Source organism: Salvia miltiorrhiza, chromosome 7, assembly GCF_028751815.1.
Source record: "Salvia miltiorrhiza cultivar Shanhuang (shh) chromosome 7, IMPLAD_Smil_shh, whole genome shotgun sequence".
In the NCBI taxonomy this organism is placed as follows: Eukaryota; Viridiplantae; Streptophyta; class Magnoliopsida; order Lamiales; family Lamiaceae; genus Salvia; species Salvia miltiorrhiza.
Window position 1 is genome coordinate 1,156,244 of NC_080393.1, and position 13,229 is coordinate 1,169,472.

Sequence of the window (13,229 nt, forward strand, 5' to 3'; positions counted from 1 at the left end):
GGATATTCAGATGAAGTTCTCTCAAAAAATAAAATAAAATTACATATATTAATTTTTTCTTAAAACAAAAACACCCGATGGGTGAGGGGTTAAGCATACCCACTACCTACAAATAAAATTATCAACATGCATCCCATATATGACGTTGTCCAAATGTGATAACGCCCAACGGAATCAACAAGAAGAAAAATAAATCAAACGAACTAAAAACATACATAGATGTAACTCAAAAATAAGTACGACATTCAAAAGGATACAAACCACATCGAGCTAACTATCAATCATAAAATCTGAATCTAAATAAGTTCCAAATGTGAAATATTTACAAACATGAATGTTTAGTTGTTCGATTCTCACTTTACAAAAAAATAAAAAATAAAATAACGTCTATATTATTTATTTACTTTTACTTTTTATTTTTTGAGGCGATATACGACAATTGTTAGAAGCAATCAAACCAATATTTTGGCTGTCTGATTGAGTTCAAGTCTGCATTTAAGATTGAAGAGAGCTAAAAAAAGTACTCGCATCTCGATACTGAGTAATGAATATATCAGAAATTTAAAAAGGAATACTGATTTTTTCGGCTTTATTTCTACTAACCATATCTGGATAATTCCAGAAGGTATCAAATTATACTCCCTTCCTCCGTCCCGCTCCAAATATTTCCTTTATTTTAGGCACGGAGATTAAAGATGTGTATAAAGTAAATAAAATAGGTATAAAGTAAATAAAGTGGGTTGATGAAAATTGTTTAAATATTAAGTATAGAGAGAGAGAGTGTATTGCTAAAAAAAGAAATGAGACATTTAGAGTGGGACAACCCAAAATAAAAAATGAGACATTTGGAGTGGGACGGAGAGAGTAGTATTTAACTAGAAAGGTACAATATTACGATTTTTATATTAAATGAGTATCAATTTTAATTTTCTTTCCAAGGGTAGTTATCTTTGTTTTCTAAAAAGCTATTGAAATAAAGTATTACCGATTTAAATTAATTTGGGAAGGGGGAAAGTGGAGAGATTAAATTAAGAAACACTTTTATTATTTTTTATTTAGTTTTTAATAATTAATTTATTACATACGCAATTTCATTTTTTTCTTAATAACATCATATCAACTTCTAGCGTCATCTTCAGTTGGTAGAAAATTTTCAACACCTTAGCTAAATTCAAACCATTTTCACAATTTTTCTAAATTCAAGTTAAAAAATACTCCCTCCATCCCACTAGAATAAGCTCAATTTTTTGAACACATACATTAAAAAACTTCATTTTCAAGAGACAAGTGGTGTGTAATCCACACCAATTACACATTCTAAATACTAAATGAAAAACGAGCCAATTCCAGTGAGACATCCCAAAATAAAAAATGAGTCTATTCTAGTGGAACGGAGGGAGTAACTATGAGATCATAATTCATGCTATAACTTAAAAATAACCCCCAAAAAACCAGTGCAAAAATAAATTTTCCCATTCCAAAAAGAAGAAAATGTACATTTAAGAAGCTATTCCCACATAAATAAACTAAAACCTTGTAACAAATGCATTTTGTATAATAAAGTACTTGAAAAGGTACAACACATAGAGGTCCAAATACTCTCGACCTACACCTACATCTGTGTGAAAAGCAGTAACCAAAACTGGTTCCTACATCATGTCTTCCAACTAAGAAATTCGAAAGTTCATACAGAAATTACAATAATCATAATGTGATTACAATAATTATACAACTAATCATGAAGAATGGAATCAAGTTTCAAGAATCCTAGTTCCGTATAGTTCAGCCTCGTATTTAGGAATAATTAGCAAAGTTTCTGAGCCGTTGAAAGTAACTGTAGTCGTAAGAGATCCAAGCTACCTGTTGTTAGCCTCGCAATGTCGTAACGCTACAAAATTCTGGAAATCTAAGTGAATAGATCTCCCAGAAACAAATCTATCATTTGTCTGAGCTTTTCAAACCAGTAGCTGAGCTCATTCGCGGAAGCAACGCGTCGTAGATTTCCTTTGCTGATGGACGATCAGCCGGGTTCTTTTCTGTACACTGATGGAAGAGTTTAGAGAGAAATCTGAGGGTTTCAGGCTCGCTCTCAAGCTCCTCGTCGGATTGAGCCAATGCCTCCAGTTCGTCTGTCAGTTTGGGCCGCTCTCCCGCCTGCATAGATTAAGGAGTTTGTTTCAATCCCCTCGCATATTCGAGCAACTCAGACAAAATATCTACCATCATTCAGTTCAAATACAGTATAAGTTGAAACATCAAATCCAAACGAGAAAACAATCCCATATTTCTCAATATATTAAAACAATAACACCTCAATACTATCACATTCCAAAGCAATGAATTCCATTTACAATGAACAACCTTCCAAGCATATTTCTATTGCCCACATCTTATAGTTACCTATAAATTGCATATATAATTGGAAAAAAAAAACATACCTGAAGAAGATTATGAATTTCAGTTTCTGGCACTCCACAGTAAGGGAATTGTAATGTCAATAATTCCAGAAGCAGACAACCAAACGACCAAATATCCACTTCCTGTGCAAACAACACTCTTTGTCAAAAACAACACAATGAAAGAATCTGCTGAAATTGGGTGCTGCTCGTTAAGATACTAGCTCAACTTCTGACTAAGAAACTTACCACTCCATACATGCTTTGTGTATGCATTGCACCATACACCTCGGGGGCCATCCACCTAGGAGTCCCAACACAAATATTGGGAGGAGGTATGCCCATGTGTGCGATGCAGCAAGTGTGCAAGTACGAATGAAGGGGGATTGCCCGATCGAAATCACATATCTTCACTGTAGGCGTGCCGTCCTGCTGCTTCTTCTCAAGGTCAATCAAAATGTTCTCACTCTTTATGTCACGATGGATGATGTTTTTATCATGTATTTCAGTCAAAGCTAACGCCACGTCTCTTGCAATAGACAGTGCCAAGTCTAAAGCAACATGCTCCTTGCCATCGCTCGAGAGTTTATCCACATAGCTCTGTCAAGTTGAACAATAGCAGATTAGAATCCAATATATGAAGCAATCATGACCAGACACAGAATCATTGAACTTATATTCACCCTTAAGGAGCCTCCTTTTATGTTCTCCATCAATATAGCAGACTGTAATGTACGACCTCCATAGTTTCCATCAGCAGTCATAGACCAGTTGGATGATATCTGATGACCATAGATTTCTACAATACAGGAATGCTTTAAGACACTCAACATTCGGACTTCCCCTAAACATGATAGCTCGAAGTTCCGCACTTCATCTGCAGAAGCCCCACATATATCAATTGTTCGTACCTGCATATTGTATAGGAAGAGTTTCAAATGGTACATAAGAAAGTTACACTCATACACTATTTTAAATGCCTAATTTAATGACAGCTAACAACAGCATTTTTCACAAGTCAGTGAGTTAGTACAAGAACAACTAGATATAAGAACAGACACAACACATACCTTCACTGCAGCCTCCAATGATCCAATATTACAGCGCATTAGGGAGGTCGATGCCAGTTTCCCTATCTCATCACACATAGATAGGGAAGGGAATGGACAGTTAGAACTGATACCATGGTCCACCACTGCATTAACCCGGCTTAAGGGTATATACCTAGAACAGAAAAACCATATACATTTAAATCTCAGAAGCTATACTTTAGAACGATTCAAATCATGTTCCAGGCTCTGAGAATTCACAGAGCAGGTTTTATCAAACAGGCACCCAGAAAAAATTGTACCAAGTTCAAGCGTCACTCAGTTAGTACTGAATCGAGCTTAATTTGCCCAACACATTCAAACTCATGGGCTTATTCGAGCTTAATTGAATCTAAACGAGCTTTGTAAATATATTTAATTATTCATCATTTCCTTTAAAATATAATATTATAAAAATATACATATATTTACTACTCCCTCCGCCCATTAGTAATGTCCCATTACTTTTGGGCACAGAGATTAAGAAAAGTGTAGTTAGTGTATAAAGTGAGTTGGTGGAAGATATTTAGTATTTTAAGTGAGTTGGGCCCACCATTAATGATATTTTAAATGGTTAATTTTTTACTAAAAAGGGTATGGAACATTAATAGTGGGACATCCCAATATAGTAATTGGACATTACTAAAGGGATGGAGGGAGTATCATTTTCTTATAAGTACAAGGTTAATTAGATCAATATTATGCTTATTACTAATTAGAGCATAAAATACAAGTTAAATATCAAATCAACAGTTTATTTTTTTAAAGCTTAACTATGAGCATATTAACAAGCATGCACATGAGCTAACAAGCCAAGTAGCAACAAGCTTAAGCAGTTAAGCTAGATTCATTTGCAATCCTACATTCAGATTCAATGCTAGACTAAGAAAGTAATTTAAAACATTCATGGCTATCTTTTCAAAAAGAAAAACAATCTGTCATACAAAGTTGGTTGAACTCATCTTCCAATTCCCTCCACATCTAAAATGAAAGCTGTGTAGAATTGCCACCAAAATAATATCATAACGACTACAGTGGAACAAACGCTAACCTGCAAAAATATTCGGGGTCACATTCTTCCCTGATGTCAAGAGGATGGCATGCATCAACTATCATGCGGACCAATGACTCGCCTTTCTTTATAATGACTACATTCCAGGCATGCGGAGAAAAGTCCAAGTAACCCCTCACTAGTTCACAAGGGATTCGAGGCTCCATGCGGTCACATAAATACTAAAAAGTACAGAAACAACTTGTCAGATTGTTTAAGTTGAAGCACTGGTCCACAACAAGAATGAAAAATAACTAACTAAAAGGTGTACCTTCATCAGCAATGCTCTATGCCTGCAAACACCAAACTGCAGACCCCCAATAGGAACTATAACAGAACTGCGTCTTTCTTTTATCGAGTGAAGAGATTTCTCACAGATATCAAGGAAAACAGTTTCTTCTATATTGTCCACCCTTTGCATATTGGCTTTATTAGCATCAACACTGATCCCAGTTGCACAAGTACAAACAAATGGTTTGCCAAAGTTTACACCCGAAGCAGATTTCCGTGCTCTCTGCACGCTAGCACTTTTATCACTTCCACCAAAATGATCCGATACAAAAAGAGCAAGCAGTGATGCAGTCCGCAGAGTATCGGTTGCTAAATCTCTTTGCTCGTTTATCGAATTTTTTATATGTCTAAACCGACAAACCAATGCTTGAGCACACATAAGAATGGCATCTAACTGCTCATCCCTTTCCCTGATGAGAAACTCAAAATATCAAAATGTGCATAGCTACCAATTAATTATAGTATATCATTTGTAAGGTCCCAAGGCTAAGTAGACCAGATACATAAGAACATAACAGTGAGCCTATTTGATTTAAAACAAAGCACATTTTAAATATTTACTGAATAGAATATCAAATCACAAAGCACTTACCGGTCAAGAAGAATCACTTCTCGTGAGTTAACATAAGCATTTTTTTCATAACTTGGCAGCGGCATAAAGGGCCGATCTCGCCCTGCATCATAAAAGCCATCAGGTAGACGATCTTCAGCCCCACAAAATGATATTCTACTATATTGGTCTGACAAATAATAGGGGTCACTGGTTGGTTTTCTGTATTTGGAGGGCTTGGGATTATCAAGATCTTTCTCCGAATGCCTTTTGCACTTTACAGCACAATTAGATGCTTCAGAAGATGAACTTTCATCATGCACCTCAACAGCATCAGAAACAGGAACCAAAACTGCACTAGACAGAGAACTGACAGATTCAGTTGCCAAACATGAGCAGCCATCCATAGACGTTTTATCAGTTGTGACCTCATTCACCCGAGAGGTAGTTGATTCATGTGTCTCCCCTGCAGGAAATATATCTTTGTGATCCAGCTCTGCATCTACAATAGCAGATAAACCTTCTGATATGGCATCATCAATATGCTCAACAACTTTGCAAGTGGTGCATTTTTCCGAAGAGCTTCGGCTTGTAACATCACCCTTCCACTTCCTGCAGTTATTCAACCGCTCCTGTCGAGCTTTTGTTTGCAAATTATATCGGCGTTTCCATCCTTTAGCCCTTCGTGCAGCTAAACTTCTATGGTTAGGAGATAATCCACTCAAATGAATGGATTGCACATCAGCTGAGCCTGCATCATGCCAAAAGTGTAAACATTACTTGGGCCAAATACAACAAAACATGTGCATGTTGTGTCTTGTATGTGAGAGAAAGAGAAAGGCCTATTTACAAGGACAATTATCAGTCTCCAGTGTCACCTTCATACACATCCATCTCAGCAGATTCATCTAGATCCCCGTTGTTTCCCTCCAAATTGCAAAATATCCATGACGGTACCCGACAATCACCAAGTTGATTATGCTTCAACATTTATAACAAAAGACATAAACTTTATATCAGATTTTCATGACAAAGTAAGATACTATCTACCAAGTGGTAATGGATAACAATATATATAGGAGATATGTCAAGTTCTATTAGTGGATCATCATGCTTGCATACCTGAAGATTCAGAGATTGAAGATTATGCATTGATTCAAGTTCTAAACACTCTATGGAAGTTAACCGGTTAATTGATAGGTCCAAGCTCTCCAGCCTTTGAAGATTGGAAAATCCCAAAGGTAGCTCAACCAATTTATTGTTCGTCACTTTCAAAGATACCAACGAGTTCAACAAAGTAATCTCATCTGGTAAATTCCTCATCTTGTTAAATGAAAGATTTAAGTACTCCAAATTAATGAGGCAGCCTATTTCTGGAGGTAGATATCTGCAAGAAAAATAGGCAGCCGTAAAATCATCACTCATTCCAAATATATCACCCAACACAAACTTAATTGCACAATTTGCATTCTATTTCGAATGACTACTAATTTGTTTTGAGGAATTAACAGGAACCATTCATATGCATTTATAACTACTCTAGAGTATTTCAAATAAAAAATTACATAAAGGTCAAGAATATTGACAAGTTTTCCCAATATTACATAGGAAACTGACAGATACAACAATATGTCAATATCCACGGAAAAAAAAAGGTAGTTCCAGGCATGAAGGAATATGTAGCACAACTATTTCACACGATTGTGTGCTTTAGAATGTCTAAATACACACAAAGACATGCATATTTCGAGGCTCAAAGCAACCAAATTATATAATTAATGCAACTAGAAACGTTTATGCTGCACTGATATGTGCAATCTATTATCACAGAGTAGATGAAAAATCATGAAATATTAGATTTCACAGATGCATAAATGCTTTGCAAAATATCAAATGGTGTTGCGCATAAAAAAATCAGGGATAATTAGAAGAGTAGCAAGGAGAAGAGAAGAAGAAAAGAAGATATAGGGAGAGAGGATATAACATTTACCTAAACATAAATGCTTTTACTGAGGAAATAGAAGCAAATCGACAATCAAAAAGTTGTTAGCTCCTCAGAATTGGATGAATACACATAAAGATAGCAACAACATAAAGAGCAAAAGATGTAGAAGTAGTATTCTGCTACAGAGTTGAGCATATCTAGAAAAATAGAAGGCTAGTCAAGAATGATTTCCCAAACGAGTCAATTGTCCCTTACAAGATATTTAATCTTCAGATAAGTTTCCAGGTAATGTAGCTCAGTTAGAGTACCAGGCCATTCTTCTTCCCAAAAACACAAATTTACGCCCTATCTTGAAGTAGGATTAACACAGAGACTAGCTAATAGAAGACAATCCCTCTAACGTCCCATATAAGTTAAAACTAGATACATAAAGACAATGATCAACACATCTCCGCATTTCAGTAATATCATACTAAAACAGAAGATCCGTATGTGGTGAAATAACAGATGCAAAAACAAACAAACAAAATCAACATTATTTCTACCTTATGGAGAAATGACAAATGGACAGCCTCGTCAAGCGCTTAAGCCCAGCAATCTCGCGCAAAATCGGGAAAGCAGAAGGCCTTGGGGGCACTCTGCTGAGCTCTAGCTCTTTCAAATTCCCCAGTTTACTTAACTCCAATCCACTAACTCCCGGCTCCGTTACCTTCACTTGCAAGCATTCAAGCTCAACCAGATTCCTAAACTCCCCAGGAAACAAGTTCAATTCATTCGCGAAAAATTTAAGAGTTTTTAAACCCTTAAGCCTCCCAACATCTCTGGGAATCAAATTCAACTCATTCTTGTACATGTAAACCTCCTCGACTGTGCTCTCGTCGCCACTAACAAGCGGAAAATCGAGTACTTTTCCAGATACATCAATGACGGAGTTGAAATTCGAAGCTTTTGCGCCACAATTTTCCACCGACGCCTCCAATTGCCCTACTATCGCCGTATTTTCTTGATTCTTGGCGCTGGAAGCCTCGAGTTTCTCCAATTCCTTAATCTGCATTGCTTATTGCTCTTCAAATGTAACACTAAGAACGCATAAGTTACAACAGAGAGTCAACCTTACTGGGACTACTTCGGCAGAAATTAATTGAAAAAGGAATCAATTTGGACAGGGAAAGGCGACGATTGAGTGAGTGAGATAACTGAATAGAATACAAATGTAATTGTACATGAGGGGAGTACAAATGTTTGTGAATTTGTGAAGGAGCGGGAAGGAGAGAGAGAAAAGAGCGAGCGAGAGATAGAGAGAGAATGAAACCCTAGAATCTAGAGAGGGTGATCGGTGGGGACTAGGGGAAGTGGGGAAAAAGGCATGAGTGAATTTATAGGAGGGGCTGCTTTGCTTGAAACTTGTTAAAATGGGATATACAAGTTGATTAATAAAATTAACTAAATAAAATTAGTATTATTATTATTATTATTATTATTATTATTATTATTATTATTATTATTATTATCTATAAATTATTTATAAATTTTTTAAGTTTTTATCAACTTATGATTTTGCATATTAACTTCAAAGAACCAAAGTTTAGTATTGATTTCATATGATCTTGCAGATTAATCAAAATTTCGGTTAAACTTATCGCTGATATGACTAATATGATGCTTGATGTCATTTTTGCCAACCTATTATCGCGTGAAAACGATTATGTCACGTCAATTATTCGATTAGCCATAAGTCTGATCATCTAATTGATAGGAAAATCAAATTAAATTACTATGCATAATGAGAATTTGATGAAATTTCGTTAGTTCATAGACAACTAACCATTATTATTATTATTATTATTAATATTATTATTATTATTATTATTATTATTATTATTATTATTATTATTATTGTATACTTTAAGGGGATTTATTTTAGTATACTAATATCATATTTGATAGCTTATATTAAAATATCTTTATATGCACTTCATTGTTTTATAGTATGATATAGCAAGATTATATACAATTAATATTTCTTATAATTATGATTTTGTACAAATATTTACGTATTTATATTAAGAGTTGGTACACATAATCATACAAATAATGTGTTTTATGATATCAATATAGAATGTCATAGATATATTATACATTATAATTATATGTACCTAACGAATGCCATATATAGTATTAGATCAATATATATAACTATAATAAATAATTAAATATATGTATTTCTAATAGATTTTGATACTACAATATTTATAAGGAAATTTAGGAATATTTAATAAAAACGCTTAAAGTTTGGGATAAAAAAATTATTCACCCAAAATTCAATTATAAACTCGTCGGATCCGCCATTTATATATCAATCACACGCCTTTTGCGCATTTGGAAATCACACTCTCATTTCTTCGGTTTACCGCGCTCGCATTCTCTGTGATAAAACTCTCTCAGTTCATCTCTCAAAACGAAGATGCTTGCATTCAAGTATGTTCGTTTTGCAGTATTCAGTTTAGTTTTGATTTTTGTAGCTATCGTTTTGAGTGTTTGTTTCCGTTTGAAATTTGAGTGCCAGAGCTGAAGAGCAGAGCCAGCTGCAGATCGTGGAAAGGGAAGAGATCGAAGATGAAGAAGAATTGTTCGAAGCGATTGATAAACGTAAAAATATGTTCATGTTTAATGTTTATCTCGTTAAATATCGTGAATATTTTGATTGTTTGAGATGGATCAGTTTTCTAAACGACGCAGTTGCTTCGCGAAGTTCTACGTGATAATTTGAAATTTTGCTTCATCGCAGTTACTGATTAGATAATTTTCCTGTTTAGGCACTGCAGTTGGAGGATTAGTTATTTTGCATGATTTGCTAGATTTCATTTTATACTCTTAACGCTTTCTCTTAAGTTCTACAATTTTCGTAGTATATTTGCTGTAAAATGTGATACAACTTACCTTCAGAAACTCAAATCAGTTAGATTTTTTTCTATTGCTCTACTTTTTAATATGCAGGATTCTGATTGGGTTCCTGTTTCATGATCATGTTCGACTGGAGATGAGTGTGCTAGTGTTAATTTTGTGAGGAGCACAAAGTTTCACGAGCCTTTCCGATAGTCATGCGTTAATAATTTGCAGATCTTTATGATCTTCCTAATAGACTAGAAGTTTCATTCAATACAGAGAAATGTTTATTGCGAATGCTTGACCATGCGGATATATGCTTATATCTGAGAATTTTTCTGTACTTCATATTACTTGTAGATTTTTCACCGAATTGAATTATCATGTTGCCATTTCTAAAGTATGTTAAGAAATGCTTTAATGCGAGCCGGTAGTTGTATCCATAACATTCTGTAGATCTAGTTGAATTTCCTGACAAAATTGGAGTATCTGTTATCATGTGTTAGGTAATAGTAGTTCTTGAGAGTTATTCTACTTTTTCGTTTGCAGTGACAGCTCATGGAATCAATGCTGGAGATGTGAAGAAGCTGCAGGATGCTGGGATCTACACATGCAATGGCTTGATGATGCACACTAAGAAGGTGAATATTTAATTGACTAGCTTACTGTTTTCTTGTTATAATTTTGCAAGGCATCTGAACTGTAGTTTCTCTGATTACCAGAATTTGACTGGAATCAAAGGACTTTCTGAGGCTAAAGTTGATAAGATCTGTGAAGCTGTAGAGAAGATAGTGGTTAGTAATAATATTTGTTTTCTTATAGTCTAATACTTATATAAAGCTGTGGTGTATACTGATGTCAATTTTTCTTCCCCATTTCGCATATACAGAACTTTGGTTATATGACTGGCAGTGATGCATTGCTGAAAGTGAGTTTCTAGTTTCTCTGTGCATCAGCTTTATCGTTAATATGCCGACTCTCATTGCACAGAGACTGATATCAAGTTATTGTTGGCTGTGCAGAGAAAATCAGTAGTTCGCATCACAACTGGAAGCCAAGCTCTTGATGAACTATTAGGGGGTAATAATGAAACTTCTGTGTGATTTTCATTTAAATTCGTCTGCATAGTATGCTGAACATAGCTCATTTTTGCTGAAGGGGGAATAGAAACTTCCGCAATAACAGAAGCTTTTGGGGAATTCAGGTAAACTCTCTATTTTCCACTGACTAGATAAAAAAAACTTGTGAAAAGTCGAGTCGAGCTGTTAATTTGTTAGTTTCATGATGCTACTGAACTTGTATTCTGATATTTCTTACCAACATGTGATTCAGATCTGGAAAGACACAGCTTGCCCATACTCTTTGTGTCTCTACTCAGGTGATGAGCTAAGCAAAGAAGTCTCCAAAAGTTGTTATTTATCTCTTTACTAGAATGAAATTTGCATGTATTTTAAGTTAGATGGAAACTGAGATCCGAATTTCACATCCGAATATAAGCTAAACTTAATTCTGTACCTGTTTTCTTAATGACTGCTTGCTTCAAATTCGCAATGCTGAAGCTTCTGGGAGACCTTTCTTATTTTGCAGCTTCCTACTAATATGAAAGGAGGCAATGGAAAGGTTGCTTATATCGATACTGAGGGGACATTGTATCCTATTTACTGAATGCTCAGCCTAATCTATTACAGGACTCTTTTTAATGTCATAGATTACAAGGTTTTATGCATGTTCTTTAGTTTTCCTTGAATCGACGAAATTGCAGCCGTCCAGATCGGATAATACCCATTGCTGAAAGATTTGGGATGGATGCTGGAGCTGTACTTGACAATGTAAAGCCAATCTCTTCATTCATTCACTAATACCTTATTATTTGCTTTCTGGAATCTGATTATACATCCTTATTGAAATCGTGAAAGATCATATACGCTCGCGCCTATACATATGAGCATCAATACAACCTGCTTCTCGGTCTAGCAGCAAAAATGGCTGAAGAGCCTTTCAGGCTGTTGGTAAGCTATAGTTAGCATCCTTTTTGTACACATATAAAGTTGCAGGGGACTGATGTGAGTGAAGTTTGCTTTCAGATTGTTGATTCCGTCATAGCTCTATTCCGGGTGGACTTCACTGGACGAGGCGAACTTGCAGAACGACAGGTCTCGACCACAATCAAAAGATTATGATGAGTTTAGAAGCACACACCCTTCAGTTATGTGACTGTTTTTTACCATTTTCAGCAAAAGTTGGCTCAGATGCTCTCAAGGCTAATGAAGATCGCTGAGGAATTCAATGTTGCTGTTTACATGACCAACCAGGGTAAATCTGCATTCATCAACTAGAATTAAACCAATTCAATGCCTTGAATCGAAGAAGAGAAACTGTCATAGTTTTATTCGACTCGAATCCTAATCAAAGTGATGTTTTGCAGTCATTGCTGATCCTGGAGGAGGTGTGTTCATATCGGATCCGAAGAAGCCAGCAGGTGGCCATGTTTTAGCTCATGCAGCCACCATAAGGCTGATGTTCAGGAAGGGCAAAGGCGAGCAACGCGTCTGCAAGGTGTTTGATGCCCCAAATCTTCCCGAGGCCGAAGCAATATCCTTGCTCTGCTTCTACATTTTAATACACTTATACTGTTATACACTAACTCACATCTTTGAATTCCTATTTATACCTATGCAAGTTTTCTTAACAGAAGCAAGTTTTCCAGATAACTCCAGGTGGAATTACAGATGCCAAGGATTGAGCCAAAAAAATACCATATCTTTATGCTTTCATTCATATCTCATTAGTTACTATCCCATGAAATATAAATGCTTTATTCAAACCATAATCTGCTTTTGCTTCAGCTTGAAAAAGCATGATAATGCTGCTTTTATGCATTGTAACTATTTCAACTATAGTTAAATATTTCTAGCAAATTGAGATGGTTTATGTAGTATTTGTGAACTAGGCAGAAATCCATTTAGGAAATCAGATAAAACGTACGAAGATATATCACATCACAACCAATATATACAGTGTG

At 35.4% G+C, this 13,229-nt stretch overlaps 2 protein-coding genes across 3 annotated transcripts; one reads left to right on the forward strand and one right to left on the reverse strand.

Annotated features, from left to right (window-relative positions):
• Positions 1 to 1,522: 1,522 nt before the first annotated feature.
• LOC130991373 (uncharacterized) lies at positions 1,523 to 8,680 on the reverse strand. Its single transcript, XM_057915550.1, has 11 exons — positions 7,867 to 8,680; positions 6,499 to 6,763; positions 6,255 to 6,357; positions 5,419 to 6,127; positions 4,807 to 5,236; positions 4,536 to 4,717; positions 3,467 to 3,620; positions 3,080 to 3,307; positions 2,646 to 2,996; positions 2,439 to 2,540; positions 1,523 to 2,154 (listed from the first exon to the last, which is right to left on the reverse strand). The coding sequence occupies exons 1-11, from the start codon at positions 8,373 to 8,375 to the stop codon at positions 1,939 to 1,941; spliced, it is 3,249 nt and encodes a 1,082-aa protein (XP_057771533.1). The 5' UTR covers positions 8,376 to 8,680; the 3' UTR covers positions 1,523 to 1,938.
• A 985-nt stretch (positions 8,681 to 9,665) lies between these two features.
• Positions 9,666 to 13,120, forward strand: LOC130991375 (meiotic recombination protein DMC1 homolog). Of its 2 annotated transcripts, none has more exons than XM_057915552.1 (15): positions 9,666 to 9,799; positions 9,888 to 9,970; positions 10,757 to 10,848; positions 10,930 to 11,001; positions 11,097 to 11,135; positions 11,230 to 11,287; positions 11,366 to 11,411; positions 11,540 to 11,585; positions 11,795 to 11,856; positions 11,970 to 12,036; positions 12,124 to 12,216; positions 12,292 to 12,360; positions 12,442 to 12,520; positions 12,633 to 12,798; positions 12,905 to 13,119. In XM_057915552.1, exons 1-15 carry the CDS (start codon positions 9,786 to 9,788, stop codon positions 12,948 to 12,950), a joined length of 1,032 nt encoding a protein of 343 aa, XP_057771535.1. In that variant the 5' UTR covers positions 9,666 to 9,785; the 3' UTR covers positions 12,951 to 13,119. The 2 variants fall into 2 exon arrangements, with proteins under 2 accessions (XP_057771535.1, XP_057771534.1); XM_057915551.1 differs by having other exon boundaries at positions 9,669 to 9,799; positions 9,882 to 9,970; positions 12,905 to 13,120.
• Positions 13,121 to 13,229: the final 109 nt, after the last annotated feature.